This window comes from Camelus dromedarius, chromosome 8 (assembly GCF_036321535.1).
Source record: "Camelus dromedarius isolate mCamDro1 chromosome 8, mCamDro1.pat, whole genome shotgun sequence".
NCBI classification, from domain to species: domain Eukaryota; kingdom Metazoa; phylum Chordata; class Mammalia; order Artiodactyla; family Camelidae; genus Camelus; species Camelus dromedarius.
In genome coordinates, this window is record NC_087443.1 from 54,895,583 (window position 1) to 54,916,892 (window position 21,310).

General features: G+C 39.1%; 1 protein-coding gene across 3 annotated transcripts; it reads left to right on the forward strand.

Moving 5' to 3' along the window:
- Positions 1-2,377: 2,377 nt before the first annotated feature.
- Positions 2,378-20,219, forward strand: CCNJ (cyclin J). Of its 3 annotated transcripts, none has more exons than XM_031461484.2 (6): positions 2,378-2,522; positions 3,170-3,279; positions 9,494-9,704; positions 16,065-16,364; positions 16,452-16,611; positions 17,207-20,219. In XM_031461484.2, the coding sequence occupies exons 2-6, from the start codon at positions 3,211-3,213 to the stop codon at positions 17,616-17,618; spliced, it is 1,152 nt and encodes a 383-aa protein (XP_031317344.1). In that variant the 5' UTR covers positions 2,378-2,522; positions 3,170-3,210; the 3' UTR covers positions 17,619-20,219. The 3 variants fall into 3 exon arrangements, with proteins under 3 accessions (XP_031317344.1, XP_031317345.1, XP_031317346.1); XM_031461485.2 differs by having other exon boundaries at positions 16,485-16,611; XM_031461486.2 differs by having other exon boundaries at positions 16,488-16,611.
- The last annotated feature ends 1,091 nt before the right edge of the window (positions 20,220-21,310 follow it).

A 21,310-nucleotide genomic window follows, 5' to 3' on the forward strand; every position in this document is an offset into this window, starting at 1 on the left:
AGAGAAAACTGAAATCAAGAGAGGAAGGGAGATTTGCTAATCATTGTATACAGTTTTCTACTATTTGAATGTTTTACTTTTTGTTGGCATTCATTAAAATAATGAATGAATTGTTTAAGTAAACAATTTAAAGTCAATGGTTTTTTACTGCCTAAAGTTCAGTCAGTTACAAAAACTCTGCGGGGACTCTGGTCCCACTCTCATCTCTTGCCAAACCCGTCTTCTGCCTTATGCTGCAGGCACACTGAGGTTTTTGCAGTTTCCTTACTCTGCTCATTAAGTAGAAGTTCTGCCTTTTTTACTTCCATCCTCTTATACCTTTGCTGATCACTGCTTCCAAGACTTACAATATCTTTCCTATCTCCTCTTCATTCCAGGCATACACTGTCCTCCATGTTCATTCCAAACATGCCTTCTCCTTAGGGCCTTTCTGTAACACAGATATCTGCATGCTCCCTAACCTCCTTCAGGACTTTGCATACCTCACCTTATAAAACTATGTCCACTGACTGTCACTTTCTATTCTCTTTTTATGTTTATTTTTCTTCACAGCATTTGTTGCCATGTGACTTTGTTGTTCTTGTTGCTGTTCATTTATTGTATTTATCTCCCCATTAGGATATAAACTCTATAGAGAGCAGACTTTATTTCATTTAGGAAGTAAATATCTAATTGTGTCTAGTTTGTCCTAATTTATTAGGTAATTAATGAAGAAATGTAATAAACCTGAATTTTGCATTATAGGGATTTTATAATCTAAGACATATTGGGCAAATTATATATATATATATTCTCTCTCTCTCTCTCACACACACACACACACATGAATGAACACTAAAATCCTTTCATCATGTTATGAGGCAAATCCAGAAAATAGTGAGAATGATTTCTGAACAATTATCTCCCAGTGAATAACATCTTCAAAGTAGAATCCATTAGAGACACCTACTTGTTAAAGTGATGATTACAGTCTGTGACCCATTTTTCTGAAAGGGTTCTTAAATAGGCCCTGGACATTTAAGTTATTGGGAAGCCAAATTATTGTCATAAAGTTGCTTAGTGCACATGAATTGGAACCTGAGGAGATAGGTACTATTTAAATTCCCTTATAAATGGCATGGGGCTTTTAGCTCACCTCCCTAGGGAACTAATATAGGCTAAGGCAGCCTCTCCTGGGACAATGTTGGGCTAGACTGGGCCCTACCAACTTCTGCTGCTGAGTTTTCCTTGCCTTGACATTGGTTCCTGCAGCTTTGCTCTCCTGAGCATAAGCATTGTGTCACAGGGTTCACATACATATTTGTAGCTGTGGATCATGTATGAAGATGTCATTGCAATAAGTAAAACTCAGATTCATGCAACATATTCATCACTTAATAGTAGATCTTTATCATGCATCTTCTGGGACAGAGGATTCTGAGTGAAAAGGTTTGGGTTCCATGATTTATTTTTTTTTTAATACTTAAAGGGGTTGATTTACATTCTCAGACATGAGGATCACTGAACAGAACTGATCATCTACTTTTGTGATAGTCTACAAAACAGGTTAAAGTACAATTGATCGCATTTCTTTCTGCTAATCACATTTCAGGTCTTCCATCACCTTAATTGACTTCGGAGTGTTTTCAGTTTTGTAGTTTCGTGATTTATGACCACAGATAGTAAAATACATCCACTACAGATTTGACGAGCTAGGTTACTAAAGGTAATCTTAACTCCCTTCACTCAAAGCTTCTGGGAATTTCTACAGTAAAGAAAATAAAGAGAAAGAGATTAATTAGGTTTTCAGAAGAAGGAATAGGTTTTGAGGAGGCATTTAAAGGACAGCAGAATTTCACAGATAAAGTGCTTTAGGGGCTGCGGAAACGGAGAAAGCACTTATGAGGGGACTGATAATCCCACTGGCAGCCCCTCGGATGTATGGGGCTGTTGCAATGTGAGATGAGGCCGATTGAATCCATGCCTAGAAGAATTTTAAACGCCAAACTGAGGGATCGGAACTTTCCTCGTCGGGCATCGGGGAGCCATTGAAGGTTCTCGGCAGGTGAGCAGCATGAGCGAATTGGCCAAAGGAATGATGATGAGCATTATAATTTCTCCAGCGCTCTCTTCCGACCTCTGCCCGCACCTCGGGCCCTCTTCGCAGTAGGTGGTATCGGGGCTCTCGGGCACCCAGAAGCGCAGGGCCGCGCCGGGCCCTTTAGGGCTGCCGCCGGGGCCCGCTGGGGCCCGCAAGCCGCGGCCGGGTGCTGCACCTGGGCCCGGCCGGGCCGCCGATTGGCCGGCGCGGGGGTGACCCGGCTGTATCGCGAGACGAGATTGGCAGTGGCGGGGCGCATGTGCCCCCGCGCTGGCTTTGTACGCGGAGCCGCCTGCCGGTCCTTTAACAATGGGCGGCGCGAGCGCCCCGGCCCTGGGCCCGAGCTGAGGCCGGCTCTTTACGGCCGACTGTCCGCGGCATGAGCGGGGCCGGCGTTCCCCGCACGCCGGCGGGGCTGGGCCTGTGAGGGCCGCGGTTCCGGGTAAGGGAGGCCGCCGTGGGAACCGGCAGGCCTGGGCTGGGCGCGGGGCACCGGACCCTCCCGGCCCGGCCTTTTGTTAGCCTTTCTGGGGCCGCGCGATCCCGTGCGCTCCTCAGGACGGGGAGGCGGCGGCCCGAGTGCGCGCTGGGCCCGGCCGGGCCGTGGGGAGGCTCTCAGGGAGGAGCGCGCGCCCGGCCGTCTGCAGCGGGGACCCGGAGCCGGGCGGGCGTTCGTCTCCAGGTTTTCGGCGAAAGGTTTTTACCTCAGGGAGGCTGTGACCCATGTCAAGTCTCCGCTCCTCAGGAGAGAATTCGAACCCGGGACGCGTGGAGCCCGAAGCCGAGCCTCCCGTCCAGCTTTCCCGAGCACGCGCCTGGGTCTGCGCCTTGGGAAATCGGGTCCAAGTTGGTCCCCTTTTGCCCGGCACCGGTCTGGCAGTTCTCGAAACCAGCAGGCTCCTGCGGACTGGGTGGCTCGGCCTTAGGAGCAGCGTCAGGGAATTGGTTTGGGTCGGCGCTGCTTTTAGGACAGCAAGATGAACAGCCACTCAGGGTGGCCTGAGGTCACACCCCTGGGGGGGGGGGGGATGGCGCGGAGGGTCGCGTGGAGGGAGCTGGCAGTGACCGCGTCTGGGGTGTGTCTTACAGACTGAAGTTGCCGCGTCTGGCCAGGCGCGCCGCCCGGTCCCATGGAGCTGGAGGGGCAGTGGTGGCGGGGACAGCTGGCTGCCGATATCCATCAAGCTCTTCGGTACAAGGTAACCCTGATGCCCCGACCTTTCCATTCGGTGTCTTACGCCAGTTGGTATGAATCTCGGCCCCTTGGAAAGCCCGTTCAGGGTCTTGAACCACAAGTTTCCAGACCAGAAAAGGCGAGTTTGCTTATTTGCTCAAGGTTAATTAACTTCTTGGCTTTTCCCCTGGGTTGTATCAGAAGAACCTGAAACTTAAATGAGGAGGGTGGGGCGTAGTTAGTGGGAGAGGGAAAGTGTGAAGGGACGTTCTGATGTTCTAGTTAACAGGTGGAACATAGATTTGATACTGTATTTAAAAAGATACGTGTGCTAGCGTTTTATTGGGCAGAGCAGTCCTCCTTTATTCTATAATTGCTGTTGCGTGCAGCTTATGTCACTTTTGTACAAAAATAAATGCCCCGGTCTTTCCACTAACTTGCTGTGAGACATTGGACAAATTACTTAATTTTCTGTTTCCCAATTTCCTCATCTGTGAAATGATTAATAATAGAACGTACTTCATGGGGCGATTGTGAAGATTGCCCCATAAATGAGGTAATACTATACATGTGCTCAGAAAGTGCTTGGCATATAGTAGGCACTAAGAAAGTGGTAACTTGTTATTCTTTACCCTTGAAACCCCAAGATTGGGGGATGTTCAGAAAGCCTTAAGATAGGAGTTAGTAAGCTAATATCAAAGGCAGGGAGTAGACCTAGTATATTTTAAAGATACTGGGGAAAAAATATACTGGCAAAATGCAAAGTCTGTGTATTGTTGCTCATAAGTAACAATTTTACTCCTTTGTCACATCTCAGTGTAATGTCAGCTCTGCATCTTTGATAACCAGAAGAGACCAGATCCAAAATAAACTAACTTGACTCAGTGAATGGCTACCTCTGTCCATGGTGAAATTACGTTTAGAAAGTGAGAAAGAGGCAAAACACCTGACTCTTTAATAAAAAGGCTGCTGACTGTTGGAGTTGAGAGATCTTGGGATGATAATGTACTTGTATCTTGTTTTTGTTGTTGTTGTTGTTTTTTAACCAGGTTAAGTAGATTAGAAAACCTAATTCTGACTTAAATTGTTACAGTTGTATTCTTTTCTGAAGTTTGAGATTTCTAAATGCTGCTTATTAGTCTCTTGGACACACTAAATACACCTCAGCCCTCTAAGAGGTTGTTTGTACCACAGAAAAGTCTCAACTGTGGAATGGTTCTTTGGAATGTTAAGAAGAGTTGCAGGTTTTCCACTTTGAAAATTGTCCAGATACTTTTGATTTTTTTTCATATGTTGTCTTTCAGTTTTAAATGTTCTTATTTTCTAAGTGTCAACTCTTTATCCCTCTGGCATGTGGTGAAATTAATATTTGATGTTAATAATACATGTATTTTTTAATGACATGAGACAAAATATTTTTCTTGGTGATTTCCATGGTTTTTGATTCTTATATTTTATGTGTAATTTTAATTCTGAGTGATTGCCTGAATTAATTTTGTCAGTTGAGGTTGGAAGTGGGTGGAAGTGGATTTTTTTTTTTCTCAAGTAGATTTATTGAATGTTTTGGGATATTAGGCTCTGAAGAGAATCCAAGGAATAAGACACAACCTGTATTAAAGTTACGTACAGACTATCAGAGGATGAGATAGTGTGGGGTCTGAAAGAATGCCACTGAAAGTTGTCTTGGGCTACCCGTGGTATGGCATGTTACCGTGGGTTGTCTTTATTTTATCTTTAAATATTGTGTAAGCCACATTCTTGTGATTTGACACAGTGGCCACACTTTATTAAAAAATTGTTAATCAGTAAAACTTGAACCTGTGGAACTGTAGAGACCTTGTAGTACACTGAAGTCAAGGAAAGTTGAAATGAACTGTTCTCAAAGAGAATGCATGTTAATTCCAGTCTATTAATTAGGTGATTTAGTTGGGTAATCATATGCTTATTTATTTACTCAACATATTTGCATGCCTACAATATACAGGGTGCTATGCCAGATGTTAGAATGGTAACAGTGAATGAGACAGACGTGATCCCTGCCTTTATGGAGCCTAATCTTATAATTCAGAGCTTCTGAATTTAGGTCTTCCTTTGGGCAGCTGCCATTCAGGCACAATGGAAGGTGTTCTATGTTTAGACCCAAGGTTTATAGAGGAATAATTGGTATGACCAGCAGTGCATCTGCTAGGGAAGAGTAAAAATTGCAACAAATGAAAATCCTCTTCAACCCCCAATGCCAGCTGTACTGTTTTTGTAAAATATAATTACCCCCTGCCCGCCCCCACTAAAGAAACCTACAGAGCAGCTGTCCTCTTATACCCTCTGTCTTCTTCTCTTTCTTCTCATTGTTTTGCTGTGTACATTAGTGTCTTAGGATGCTTGGGGAAGTATTTTCAGGAGGCTTTATAGCAGAGGGGAACAATGCAAACTTTGTGAGAAACATCAAGAAAATATCTCACACAGTTACTCCTTCCGTGCCTTTGTTTCCATCATGGCTGGACATTTAAACCATTCTGGGAAGGGGATGGCATTTGGGGTGGTGAGTTGATGAGGACCTGAGACTGGAGATATGTTTAGGTCTTTTGTGCTTTGGTCCTATGGGATCCTAAGAAGCGGAGGGAAACAAGAATGTTCAATTCTAGGGGATCAGGAATAGACATTAGAAAAAAATTTGTAAGCTGAGAGAAGCATAGGTCATTTTCTCATGCATATAACTGCAGTACCTGGACAAAAATAACTAAATCTGACAGTCATTTGATAAGCCCTTGTACTTTAATTTAAATTAATATAAAGAGAATGTATTGGACACATTGTTAAAAATTCCTAGTGATGGAGATTGGCGTTCTTACCTTTGTTTTGTCTTCATTTAGCAAAGTTAATATAGTTAAAAATAAAGTCCACCAGTGTCTTCCACCTGTGTTTCCCAGTGAGTCTTTTAGACCTTGTTTAGGCCTCTTTTACAGAAAGCCTACCCTGGCTTTGTTTTTTTCCCAGCATCTCACCCCCTGAGCTGGGTTAGATCTCTCTCCACAGTGTTCCTGTAATACCCCGTGATTACTACCTTATAGTGTGATAATCTCTGTATTTTGGTTCACTTGCTAAAAAGAGGCTTTAAACTGTTTTCCAGCTTTTACCACTTGGGTTAGCACAGTGTCTCCTACGTGGAAGGTGCTCAATAAATCTTACATGATGACAGTAAAGAAAGGTGAAGTTTGAAACTGAAACTCATCTGCACCATTGTAAAGATCTACAGAAATGGTAGAAAAGAAAAACTCTAGAGCCTGCATGAAAAATCAACATGTTCCCTTTATTTGGAGAAATTAGTATTTTTCTCTTCAAAGAGTTAAGCAAGCCTAAACCAATGTTTTTTCTTCAGTAGTAATTTTTGATGCTTTTCTTACTTATATAAACATTAAAAACACAAAATGGCCCATTAGTGCATCTCCCAAATAACTCTCACTAATACATATTTTTTAAAGTGATACATGCATATGGTTTTTAAAAATTTTGGATAGTATCAGGTTTAAAATGAGCTTTCCCCAACCCTCACTGTTCCCTTATTCCCCAAGGTTACCAGCATTATTTTTCCTGAAAAGATACCCAATAAATTAGTTTATCTACAAATATAATTTTTTTGTTGTTGATATAAGAGGTCATAAATATATATTTATTGTTCTGTACCTTCCTTCCACCCCAATCTCATTCAGTTTATCAAAATTTTCCATATCAACACATAGGTCTACTGTCCATTATTTTAATATCCCCATTGAATCCACGTCCCATAGTTCATTTCATCAGTTCCCTGTTGAGAGATACCAAGCTTTTTTTAAATTACACCTTTTATTTTGAGATAATTATAGGTTCACATGCAACTTTAAGAAATGATAGCATGAGATCCCCTGTACCCTTTACCTTCACAGTTTCTCCCGGTGGTAATGTCTTGCAAAACTATAGTACAGTGATCACAACGGGACAGAATTGACATTGATACAGTCAAGATCCAGGACATTTTTTGTATATTTATCACCACAAAGATCTCTCATGTTACCCTTTTATAGGCATATCTTCTTCCCTCCCATTCTCATGTCCCCCCTTAACCTCTGGCAACCACTAATCTGTTTTTTATTTTTTATTTTGTGATTTCAAGGATGTTACATAAATGGAATTATACAGTATGTAACCTTTTGGGATTGGCCTTATCCACTCAACATAATTCTCTGGAGAGCCATCCAGGTTTTTGACATTAAGATTTTTTTGTTCCACCATTTTGCTATTAAAAACAGTGCTGCAAAGGACCTCCTTATATGTAGGGTATAGGCCTAGTAGGGTCCTAGGCTTAGTGTTGATAGATTAGAGGGTATTTGTAGTCTGCATTTTCAAAAATTAGTATTACCTCATTGCCCACCGTAAAGTTTTGTCACTTGCAATCTGACGAAACATTTATATGAGTTCCTATATCCACTCTTGATAGCATAAGCAAAAGTTAATAAAATATAATCTGGTAAGTAAAACACTATATAGTCATTGCTGTGTCCAGGACCCCTGTGGGTACTGAAATCTGAGGATGCTTGTCTCCAAACAGAGTAGTATTTGCATGTATCCTACACACATCCTTACATATACTTTAAATCCTCTCTAGATGACTTAATCATCTATGTTGTAGCATATATCAGAATTTCATTCCTTATAAAGGCTGAATAATATTCTATTGTATGTATATACTGCATTTGGTTTATCAATTCATTTGTTGATGGACACTTGGGTTGTTTGTTTCCAATTTTAGCTATTGTAGATAATGCTGCTATGAATATGGATGTACAAATACCTGTTTTTTTGAGTCCCTACTTTAACTTAATTGCTGGATCATATAGTAATTCTACTTTTAATTTTTTTTTGAGAAATTGAAATACTGTTCTTCACAGTGTCTACACAATTTTACATTCCTACCAATACAGAACGGTTCCAATTTCTCTACATCTTTGTCAACATTTGTTAGTTTCTGTTTTCCAGGTTTTGTTTTTTTGAAGTTTTTTAACAATAGCAGTTCTAATTGGTATGAACTGGTATCTCATAATGGTTTTGATTTGCATTTCCTGAATGATTAATGATGTTGAGAATCTTTGTAGTGCTTATCGGCCATTTGTATATCTTCTTTGGAGAAATGTTTATTCAAGTCCTTTGAATACACCTTACCAGACATATGATTTGCATACATTTTCTCCTGTTCAGTGGGTTGCCTTTTCACTCTATTGAGAGTGTCCTTTGATGCACAAAAGTTTTCATTTTGATGAAGTCTAATTTCTTTTTTCTTTTTTTTTTTTTTGGCCTATGCTTTCGGGGTCACAATCTTGTTACTTCCTTCCATTGTGATACCTGTTGGGTTTAGGGTGGTATTATGCTGAACTCATAAAACAAATTTAGAACCTTTCCATCTTTCCCTATATTCTTTTTTTTTTTTTTTTTGATCTTTTTTTTTTGTGTGTGGGAGGAGATAATTAGGTTTACTTATTTACTTTTGATGGAGGTACTGGGGATTGAACCCAGGACCTTGTGCATGCTAAGCATGCACTCTACCACTGAGCTATACCCTCCTCCCTCTTTCTCTATATTCTTGAAATATTTTAGTAGTACAGAAATTTCCTAATTAAAAAAAAAAGAGCTCAGATAATTCCGAGATTGAACAGTGACGATGGGAAAAATTTTAGATGTATGAAAAGATGATGGCAAAGGAGAGATCATTAAGTTACTGAAAGAGAAACATGATTAGAAGAAACTAGTGGATGAATACTAGTCTCTACCTTCCACATCCCTGCAAATATAATATAGTGTGCATCATACAAGGACCATATCCATTTATCTGTTACCTTAACCAAAAGCTTTTAGCTTCTTGGAGGGGGTGTGTGTATAGTTGATATTTTGGTGATGATGTTTTTTTCTGAAAACACCTGGTAGGAAAACAAGATTCCCTTATTTAAAAATCTTGCTAGAATGTATTTATTCTATAATGCAAGACACACCTTTAAGCAGTCACATCAGATGTGGTTAAGAATAAGGAGAAAAGTTTGGCTTTAAATTTTAAATGCCATTCATTATCTTTCCACTCATTTTTGTGTTTCACTTGAGGAAAGTGTGTTTTAGGCACTTGAATCAATATATTGAGGGAAAAGTGTTGTCTTTGCATTGTGGGGATACTTCTCCTACAGGCTATCTTAGACTAAATGTTGTTCCTCTTGATTTAGGAGCTGAAATTGCCTTCCTATAAAGGCCAGTCCCCTCAACTAAGTCTCAGAAGGTATTTTGCTGACTTGATTGCCATTGTGAGTAATCGTTTCACACTCTGCCCTTCTGCTCGACATCTTGCTGTCTATTTGCTGGACCTGTTTATGGATCGGTATGACATCTCTATCCAGCAGCTGCATTTAGTTGCACTTTCCTGTCTGCTTCTAGCAAGTAAGTATGAGTCTGATCTACACGAGTGAAGATTTCCATTGTTCTTAATAACATAAATTTATGTAGAACGCAGTGAAACATCACCAAATTCCATTCATTCCAGTTTACTAGTATCAGAAAGTTTATGTTGAAAGTGCTTCTTTTTGGCATATTAATTCTAAACCAGGCATTAAAAAGTGGCTCTAGAGTCTTGTAAAAACACAAGTGCCTGAGCCCTACATCCTGAATATTCTGATACAGATGTCTAGGCCACTCCAGATCTACTGACTCCGAATCTACATCATGGGACCTGGATGTTTTTAAAAGTTACAAAGGTGATTCTGATGTACGTTTCCAGTTGAGAACCAAGGCCTTAAAGCAGTAGTTCTCAACCACGGGCAGCTGTGCCCCACAGGGGATCCTTGGCAATGTGTGGAGACAGTTTAGGTTGCTGCCACAGCCTGGGAGAAAGCTAAACATCTGCAGTGCATAGGACAACCCCCAACAACAAAGAATTCTCTTGCCCAAAGTGTCAGTGGAGCTTAGGTTGAGAAACTCTGTCTAAGAGGTACCATATTCTTGTGTTGTTAGAATACCTTCTGCTACTATGTAATGAGTTGGCTTAATGAACATGCAATTGCTACAAATGTGAAAATGTCTGTTTTTGCAGTAGGCACAACTATATAGTAATCTGTAAGGCAGAATCTGATAATGGGCTTTTTGGTGCCTCTCTGTCTTAACATCTTACTGGAACTCATTTCATTGTTTGTTAGAACCGTGACTAAAGAGAAAGAGGGTGAGTAAAGGTACTGAAATGAGTTTTTCTTCTTAGTAATGTAAACAGATAGTATTTGATATTGAAGTTGAATCCATTATGTAGTTTTTATATTATTCATGTCATTACAATAAAAGTTTAAGTCCCACTTAAAGTAACAGGTAGAACTATTGACTGCCTTCACCTCTAACCCCCACTTGATTTGGGATCCACTGTGGCTGCTAAGGAACATGCCCCCCTCTGCCCTGCCACCAGAGTTCTTTCTAAAACACCTTTGCTCTTTGACGCAAATAAACCTAAAACCAAATGCAGGCCTATGTGGTATCATTTCTGGTTCTAATCTCTTAGATTTTCTTTTGAGCCCTTATTTTTCTTTTGAGCTGATCACCTCAACTCCTTATTTTATCTCCTTGAAGGTCTTTTTGTAAGTTATTTCAAATCCTTTGTGGACCAGGCTGAATATATATAAACACAGCCCCAGTGATGACTTCCCACTGCGGGTGGGTTGAAGTGGAAACTCCTTAATGTAACACTTAGAACCTTTCATCTGGACCCAGCCAGCTTTCTAGTTTTATTTTCCAACCCTGTCCCCATGTAACTAGAGCCAAATTCTTACCAGAATACTATTTTCTAAACATCTACATTTCTCCTTTAATCTGTTGTCCTCTCCGGTCCAGACACATCGCCTGCACTTCTCCCCACCACCCAGAAAGCCAGAGAGGTAATGCTTGTACATTTACAATTAACCTTTAATTAAGGTTTCATCCTCATAAGCAGTCATGTGTATAATTCTGCATGTGTTTCACCACTGGCTATGAAGCCCTTTGTGGTTTAACAGTTTTCATGGGATTGGAAAAACCCATACTGGACAAGTCAGATGTATGAGAATCCATATGGAATGGCTTCTTGTTATCCTATCAAATGTTAGTTTATTACAGGATGAGTTTATAGTACAGAGACACTGGAAATCAAACATGCAAGTTAGGTTATTTTAAAAACTAGAGAGCATGAAAAATGATTTTTTGCTTGCCATGGCCATCACTGTCCTTTTACTTCTACCAAGCCCCACTTGGTCTGTGCCTGTGGACTCTGAAATTATGAATGGTGAATAGTCAGTTCATAAACTGACTTATATTTGTGCCTAAAATTTACAAGTAACTTACTAAATGACTTGGGGGTTATAAAAGATATTCATAAAGTACATGTCATTACCAAAGTTGACTTGAGAACTCAAGTTGAATAATCTAATAAGAATTCTGGCCACCACATAGTGCTTGGCATTGGTGCCAAGTTTCTGCAGTTTCCAGTTTGGGGAAGGGACACTTTATTTGTACACCATCTTAGGTTGGTTGGAATGGAGTTCTCAGTTGTTCTTGGTTTTAAATTATCTGTTACTGTTAGCTTAAGGTCATGATCAACTTATTTTATTGAAGATTATTTGATTTGATCTATGTGGTAATATGTAGTTACTTTTGGCTCATTTTCCAGGAACTCGGCTTTGGGATTTGTATTGCTGTGGTTGAGATGTGAATTGTTTATCACCTATAGCTGAGTCAGATACTTCCTCCTTTTGTTCTGCTGACCCCTTCACCACCCCTTTTTCCCTCAGAGAATTGCTTTTTCATTGTTCCTTTTCCACTGGAGAGTAGGAAGGTGTGACAGCTATCCCCAGGGTCTCAGCTCCTCCCAAGCAGGCAGTGGTCAGAAGAGTTCATCAGCTCTACACTAGGGTGAGGAATCAAAGAACATGGCCCTTAGTGGCCCACTGCAATCCCTCCTCCTTCCAGTCTAACTTTACTACAACAGAAGTGCTTAGGAAGCATATACACTGATAGCTTGTTTTCATTATCTCATGTCTGTTTTAAATTTATGGAGTTCATTCTAGTGTTTCTTACATTCTTAGACTCTTCTTACATTTGGATTCCAATGTCAGCTCTCTAATTAGTTATCATAAACTTTATATAAATAATGCCTCTGTCCTCAAAGAATGATTGAACTCTGGATGTCCCCCTCCCCCAGCTGCACCCTGCTTTGGGATGGGTAGCTTGTTATATAAAAGTAAAGAACAGCTTACAGCTGACAGGACTAGGTGACAGCTGGATTTCAGTTATTAAGTAGGTTGGAAGGCTGTTGGTAGTTTGGCTAAAAATGGAGCACAGCATGTAAGTTCCAGGGACTAACACATATCCAGCTGTCTGAGTATATACACTACTAGAGGTAGGAAGAAAGCCTACAGATTATCTCTGAGTGGGGAGTGGTGTGTAGTGTTTGGAGCAGGGATTACAGGAAATCTATATACATAATAGATTTGAATCTTTTGTCAGCAATGTGAATTTCAGCAACTCTTGTGTCTCAGGTTACTTTTCCAACTCTTTAACATGTATACCTTGGCTTCTCTTGGCTTCTGTGTTCAGCATTGAACTTACAGAGAACGTGTAAGCAGTCTTGGACATAAAGCTTTTGAAAATTTGCTCAAGGTATTGTGTAACTAAGAAAAGATCTTGGAGTCAAGATGAAGCCAAAAGTGAGATTATAGGCTTTTAATAGAAAAAATTTGTGACAAGTGCTTATTTCTCCTTGCTCACCAATGGTGGGTTGACAAAGCTTTTTACTTTCTGATGGGTGAAAAATTGTATTTCACAGATGATTTGATTTATATCTTAATGTGTAGTGTGAATAGCACCTTTTTTCCCATATGAATTATCTCTTCCAGTTTCTTACCTGCTTTTCTGTTAGACTGATAGTCTTACAAATTTGTGAGAGTTCTTGGTAAATAGTTAAGGATGACTTTTTTCCTACTTAGTAATAAAAGACTAGAATGTGGGTTGGCAGAGCCCAAAGTGACATCTAATCCATGCCCTATTACCATACCTGCAACTCACTGCTGGCTTTGAAAATATGCTGGTTTCCATAGCTGATCTGAACATTTCCTATAAAGGAAAGACAACCTGATGTTTTGTTTCTGTGGTCTCTAATTCTTTATTTTCTGGGAAGCAGATGTGAATTTCCTGTGCCCTTATTTCCTGTTTGGGGCCTTTATCAATATAATCACATGGCTTCTGGTATTTCCTTTCAATTGAAGAAACTGATCTTTGTGATCTGTATATGGTATTACAGATAAGTAGATGTAAAATAGTTATGCACATGGCATTCAGCACAGTAAAAACTGGATATAAATGCAGGTACTCATTGATGCTGTCACATGTTTTGAAATCCTTTAATATCCATGTATCTGAGTATTTATATCACTATATATAAAGGTTCAAAAAAAACTTAAACCTGAATTAAAATCCCAAGTATGGTTATTTATGCAGTATGCAGGTTATTTTTAACTTTGCAAATCAAGATGCAAAGGCTTTCACACTTTTAATAGCCAAATACTTTATAAATATAGAAACCCAATGGATGCTTAATAATATAGAAGTCTGTCTATTCTGGAAGTTGTTGTCCCCATATAACCTGGTGTAGTACTTTGGTCTAAAAGCACAGATTTGGGAATTCAAACGTAAGCCTTCCTTTTGGCTTCCATTTTTGGTTTGGCTCAGTTTAATTGACCTTAAATGAACTGGCCAACTTTGCTACTTTGAGCTGCAAAATTGGTCATATGCAATTTTGTTTTCTGTGTTGAAAGTTTCAAGGAGATAATATGAAACATTCTTGATCCTTGAATTAAACAATTTCCTGCAGTATATTAATTTCTTCTAAGGAACTTCAAGCATGACATAAATAAACTCATTAATTTTTACAATATTCCTTTGAAGTTTACTGCCAGTATTGCTGCTGCTACACAAACGCAGGGCATTTTGAAAGCCTTAATGATTCATCCAGAGGGACTGAACTGAATTCCTAGGTCATTCTCCTTCTGAAGAATTCCATTCGGTTATACTAAGAACAGTGTGTTCCTCTCTTATATATCTTTATGCAGTGATGTTGCTGGATGACTATCGTTAAGACCTCTTGAGTGCTTTCAGCTAATAAATGCTATTGGCAAAACTTGTGAAATTCATCTTTATGTGATTTGAATTGGGAAGGGCTACCCAGAAAAGTCTGGATTATGTAAGTTTATTGGATCAACTCCTACCTGCAGCAATACTTAACTAAGAGTGGTTTAGATCAAAAGAATTTCAAAATTTCTGGTGCAGGAGTGAAATTCTAAGCTTCTTTGGGCTTAGACTCTTCTTAAAGTCATGAGCTTAGAACCTCCTGGCATAGAACCTTCTACCCCAGTTCCCCCTTCCTAAGCGAAGACCAGGATAGTCAGCAGTGCTTTTTACCCCAGCCCCTAAGGCGAGCCAACTTGAACAAGCCTCACCGGCTCCGAATACACTGAGCTTCTGGGCTCAGTGATCCTAGCCACTAACATTTGTTGTAGCAACTTCAGCGTGTAGTGTAAACCCATCCCTTCTGGAAGAGAAACTTCACAGAGAAACTTGTTTGGTTTCCTCGGCTTTGGCAGTCTTTCTGATTCTTCTCCAAAAAAGTTTTTAAATGGATAATTAAAATAAGATTTCTGAAGAAGCCAAATATATTGAAATAGTTATCAAAATAGTAAAACAAAAGTTTTAATATAGTAATATATAACCTATTCTAAAAACTGTAGTTTTTAACAAGTGTAAGTGGAACAACAACCCAAAGAGACTTAAAGACAACTCTCGGGTTCTGTTGCTGCATTTGGAAAATCATAATAGTACCTGATAGTTTGAATTTTCTCCAGCCATAAATTTTAGATATACCTAAAATGAATGGTTTATATATAGTAAAGTGCTTGCTTGGAAATTAAAGTGTAAGATGGTACATAATCTATAGAAAAATTATTTGGGGGCTGGAGAGGGCGTTTTACTCCTCAGGTGTACATATGGATGAGTATTTCCTGAAAAGAAGTTAATGCCTTCGAAAAATGAAGTTCAGCCATCAGAGCATCTTCTGTTCTGCTTTGAGTAATGGGACATGAAAGTGGTTATAAAATATCGTCCCCTTTTTTTAACAGGCTTGGCTAGGTTTTTATTTTGAATTCAGAAGAGGAGGGATAGGTTTTTTTTGCAGAAAGAGAACACTTGTGTTCACCCAGTTTTTTTCCTTTAATCTATTCATCTCTCTCTGGAATTGAGACTATGCTGAAAATATGATGAGATGAAACACTTGAAGTTTAGCTATTTTTGATTTCAGATAACTCTGTGACATTAAATTCTTTAAACTTTCTTCCATTCTAAAATTATTTTCTTCTACCAACTACCACCTGCCTCCAAAAAGAAATTTCCTGAAAAGATTCAACTGGTAAGATAAGAGGGAGTTATTTTTTCATTGGCACATAGGACTATTTTCATTACACAATAGGACATAGATCAAAATGTTTACATGTTCCTTTTTTTTTTTTTTTTTTAGGGGAGAGTGAAGTGTTGGGGACAGAGACACTAGGAGAGAAAACATGCAAATATGACAACCATAGAGTTCTGGCACAGTTGTATGAGCCCACAGTAGGGGGGAGAAATTCTTTGTATCTAAATCTTTGTACTAAGACAGCAGATCCCATTTAAGTGACTAGACTTACATTGATCACTTGCCTAACATTTTCTCTCTCCTGCTCTTATTTTCCCTTTGCTTATAAGGTAAATTTGAAGAAAAAGAAGATAGTGTGCCTAAGCTGGAGCAGCTCAACAGCCTGGGTTGTATGACTAATATGAACCTAGTATTAACAAAACAAAATTTGCTACATATGGAACTGTTATTATTAGAAACCTTTCAGTGGAACCTCTGCCTTCCAACAGCTGCCCATTTCATTGAGTATTATCTCTCTGAAGCAGTACATGAAACAGATCTTCATGATGGCTGGCCAATGATTTGCTTAGAAAAAACTAAACTCTATATGGCCAAGTACGCAGATTACTTCCTGGAAGTATCTTTGCAAGGTGAGTCGTTGTGGATGCCAGAAAGTGACTTGTGAGATTGTGACTTGGGTATTCTGTTGCTTAGGTTCATTTTTGATGTCTCCACAGATTATGCCTTTCTAAATTATGCACCTTCTTTAGTAGCTGCAGCATGTGTGGCTTCTTCAAGGATTATACTTCGTCTTTCTCCAACGTGGCCTACAAGACTGCATCGTCTTACTGCTTATTCCTGGGATTTCTTAGTGCAGTGCATTGAACGGCTATTAATGTAAGCTTCTTTGTTCTTGTGTTTATAATTTCTTATTAACATTCTCCATGTGTAAGGGGCCCTAGGAACAACATCTCAAAGGCCTAGAGCTTTTAGGGTGAGCAAGCCCCTGTCTGAGCAGTGCTTGGTGGAAGGGGAGTTCCTTTTGGCTGTTACCTAGTTAGAGGTTATCATTGCTAGTATGACTCTGGGCTCATAATAAGGAAGGAGCTGCTCTTGTATGAACCTGTAACTATGAGATCATCCAGGCAAATCTTGCCCCCTTCCCTGTTTCCCCATCTTTGAATTATGGAACTACCAGGATATCATCAAAGTGGTAGTCATATTTAGGTGCTTATTGTAGATACAGCTCCCAAGCTGGACATAGCCCTCAAAGCTACCAGCAGCCAGTTCTTAATTTTTGTACTGAGAAAAGGAACTCTTAGAAGGCTAAGTGTTAGAGCTTTCTGTTGTTGAAATTACGGTTGCAGTGGCTGCTACCTGGGCAGTGGGGCAATCCTCAGAGTCACCTATTAAGGAGTTCAGGGTGGTGCATGACTTTCTTGCAGATTCTTCTTAAGTAACATATGAACCGTTTCCTTTCTCCATGTTGTAGCGCTCATGATAATGATGTGAAAGAAGCAAACAAACAGAGAGGACAGGCAGGACCTCAGTCAGCACAACTGAGTGTGTTCCAGACAGCCTCCCAGCCCTCTCGGGCAGTTCACTTTCAGCAACCTCAGTATCTCCATCAGACGCATCAGACCTCACTGCAATATCGCCATCCTGTATCAGAACAACCAAGCTGTCAGCAGATTGTATCTACCACACACACCTCATCTTACACACTACAGACATGTCCTGCTGGCTTCCAAACTAGTGTTCAGGGCCTTGGGCACGTGCAGACTGGTGTTGGCATGTCACTAGCAATACCAGTAGAAGTTAAGCCCTGTCTGAATGTTTCTTATAACCGGAGTTACCAGATAAATGAACATTACCCTTGCATTACTCCCTGCTTTGAAAGGTGATTTTATGCGAAGGTAAGACCTGATCCAGACTGTTTGTGACTTGAAGCTCTGGGGCAAGCTTTTTGTAAACTTCTCTTCAAAAGGAAAGGGATCCAAATTGCATCAGAACTCTTCAGATACCACCACCAGGAAGATTAAATTTCCCTTCCAGTGTACCCTGAATATCTGGGAGGACTAAGCTAATACTGCAAACTCTGTGTATGTCAGATCCTGTTAAAACAAATCTCTGTATCACAAATTTTAAAGCCCCAACTGATGGTCCAAATATTTCAAAAATATTCAACACAACAGAAAATTTGGACAGACTCCAATTTGCCATTTCTAGACTTGACCTGTGGTGGGCTCTGGGCCTAATGTTGGCTTATATGTCAGAGACTAATGTTTATCTGTGGACTTGCCAAACAAGTCTTTTTATGAAGGAAAGTTACAGTATTAATTTTTGAAGAGGTCCTTTTTTTTTATTCTGCAGTTTTGAGTTATATTTTTGATCTATAAATGAATTTTGACTAAGTTTAAACTCATGAATTGCTATGCTATACCAGTCTGTGCAGTTAAAATTTTTTTTAGATATTCTATATAACTTCCTATCACAGATAGTGTAGGTATCTGGATTCATGTACTAAAATCAAGGGTGGAGTAGATCTCTTAAAATCATGGTCATAACTTTTTGTTCTTGTTTTTTCCCTAAGTGATCAACCTCAAATCTTTAGAATTAAAACACACTTAACTCAGGGAATTTGTACTACTTGGAAACACTTAACTGTAATGCAACATGCTTTGGGAATGTTAGTGTATGAACTACCTTAATAACAAAGGTTAAAATACTCCTGCTAGAATGTGTTTTCAAACGAGAACATAACTGTAGCTTAGAATGAAGTGGTCGTTCCTATCATTCATAATACACATACAGGTTTTGCATTTCTCAGTGCAATCAATGATTTATACTGAGATTTGAAATTACTCTAAAAAAGTTTTTTCAAGGGAAGGCATAACTGTAAACTATCAGTACCAGAATGAAGTCCTGTAGGTTTATTTTGAAGTGGAATGTGGCCAGGGTAGTTCTCAGGTTGTGCTAGAGCAGCACTTTGCTATGTGGAAGACAGGTTTTATAAGCAAGCTTTGAATCTAGCCAGTCAGTGTGAGCAGGCAAAGGTGGCTTTCATTAGACTGGCCCCAGCACTGCCCTGGGATAGTTCACCGTATTGGTAGTGAAGACAGCAATAAGAAGTCACTACAGCAAGGGCAATTTGGGGGTTAAGAGTTTGGAGGGAATGAACTTAAAAAGGAAAAACTCATTGTAATAACTGAAACTGTACACATTGTGCTCTTATCTGTGGGAGAAGAGAGATTTGGTGGAGGGAAGCTTTCTGATTTAAAAATTAGTAAGGTGTGTCTTTTTGTGTTTTTTTTTTAAAAGATAGCACTTGAATAGAAGGGAAACTGCATGGCAGGTGTGTGACTGTCACAATATGCATTGAGGACAAACTTATTATAAAGATGTTGTGGGTATGCAGCAGGAGTCTCAGTAATCAAGCCAATGGCTTCTGTTAGGAAGGGAAGGGACTCAACACAGTAATGGATTGATCCAGATGGCTCCAGTAGATGAATGTGGGTGGGTGGCTTCTGCCAGCGTGAATTCTTAGAGAATGTCCTTTCCTTAAAAGGTAACTTTTATAATTAGAGTACATAGGGCATGATGTGGATTTATTAGTATGGTAGGTAAAACAAAAAACCACTCAGGTAAGAACACTCACTCATGGCAGTTTTCAAACATGAAAATTGTTTTCTGAAAGTGTCATCACTTTCTCTATAGAAGGCTGCTAATTGGATTTTGGTAGTTCTTACCTCAAGAGAACTTGAATTTGGGGGAAAGTGGGTTCAAAAGAAAATGTATTTTTCACTTTCACATTCAGAACCTAGCAACCTGGAGTCCAATTTTCAGTATTTTAACTACCTCAATAATACTATTATGAATGTAAGATATTGGGATAAAGATCCCAACTTGAAACAACAACTGGTGCCTATGGTAATTTAATGTCTTGTCAAATGCTTTTACTGATTGGTTTAAATGTCATTCTTGTTATAGAAGAATATGCCTTTTAAAAAACCTTGTAATAACACTTTCCCAATTTATATTTAAAAAGCTAAAGAACACTGGATGAAATTTTTTTGGAGTGGGTGGAATAAAATAAATAATTGGTTACTATTGCTGCATACCCAGGGTGGGGTGGGATGGGGTGGTTGGAAAACCAGAACTATTTTTAAAACATTATTAGGTTTCAATACAACTCACAACTGCTAGCTGTGTGGGTTTTGTTTTGTTTAATTTATTGATTAGTCTTTAAAGTAGGTTTTTGTTTTTGTTTTTTGAGATTACCGGACCATCATTAAAAGTGTACTGTGAAAAAATTAATGATATGTATAAAAAGGGCTTTACCAAAGTCCACTAAATAAACACTACTCAAGTACAGACTGCAAACCAAAAAGTATCTGTGTTACGACATTAATTGCAAATAGTGAGTATGGTGCTAAAGTCTACACCAGTGGAATTAGATGAGTGCTATGCACTTAATTTTAAAATAAAACTAGTTTTCAGTAAAATGGTTTTGATGTTTTGTTTTAAATATAAATCTGATATATATCTGCAGTTTCTTTAAACCACGTCACCATGTAAGTCAGACTTGGAATCATAATTATACTTACTAAGTAAAGCCATCCAGATGGAGACTATAACCGTAGTGGTGGGAAACATTTGTCCCTTCATTATGTATTCCCTACTGAGCACCAGAGCTGACAAAATTATATTGGACACAGCTTTTTTTTTTTTTTTGCCTTCTGAGCTTAAAATCAGTTGTTAGTATGTTAGCAACTGCAGCTTATAATTAAACAATAATGGAGTCATCTCAAGGAATAAGTATTAAACAATAATCCTGAAGTCATCTCAAGGAAAAGTAGGGACACAGAATTGATCGAGGGTGTGAGAGGGAACAGGGTCAACAGTGAATAAAAATGGTCTGTTCATTTAATTCAACTTAAAATTTGGCAGAATTTGTTTTGAAGAGTAAAATTTTTAACAGGTTTGTACATGTGGGTTAGGAATTTACCCCTTATAAATCTCTCTAAAATTAGTTCTGTGTATTGTCACTTTTTCTGGCACATTGCCAGGGTTTAGCAACAGCCGTCAAGACAGTCAGGTAATACATACCGTTCTTAAAAGCTGAATTTAAGAAAAAGAGCAACAAGTATTTCAAACCAGGGCAAGAAGATTTACACTGATGTGATTCTAAGCCCTGTGTGACAGGTTTAAATTCAATAACTGGCCTTCTCAAGTGCATAGTGATAGACTTATCTCCCTGGCCTCAAGCAGCTTACATTTAACTCCATATGTGTAGCACACTTGAAGCTGTTAGAATGCTTATAGTCTGGAACTCAGTTTAAAATTATCTTGGTTAAGGTATCTCTTTAACTTTCATTTTAAAAATCTCTTAGATTAAAAAAAATTAAAATTAACAAATACAGTCAGTTGAAAGCATAAGATCAGGCTCTGCTTCCTATGGGAAGGATACCTACTATAACCCTACTCCTACCTACCCTACCTTTTTTTAATTAAATTTATGACTTTTTAGAGTAGTTTTGGGTTCACAGCAAAACTAAGAGAAAGGTAAAAGGATTTCTCCCTTCCCCCACACGTG

Coding starts and splice junctions, on each gene's coding strand:
- CCNJ (XM_031461484.2), top strand. CDS start 3,211: ATGGAGCTGGAGGGGCAGTGGTGGCGGGGACAGCTGGCTGCCGATATC. Junction 3,280..9,493: donor ATCAAGCTCTTCGGTACAAG/GTAACCCTGATG, acceptor CTCTTGATTTAG/GAGCTGAAATTGCCTTCCTA. Junction 16,612..17,206: donor TGCATTGAACGGCTATTAAT/GTAAGCTTCTTT, acceptor TCCATGTTGTAG/CGCTCATGATAATGATGTGA.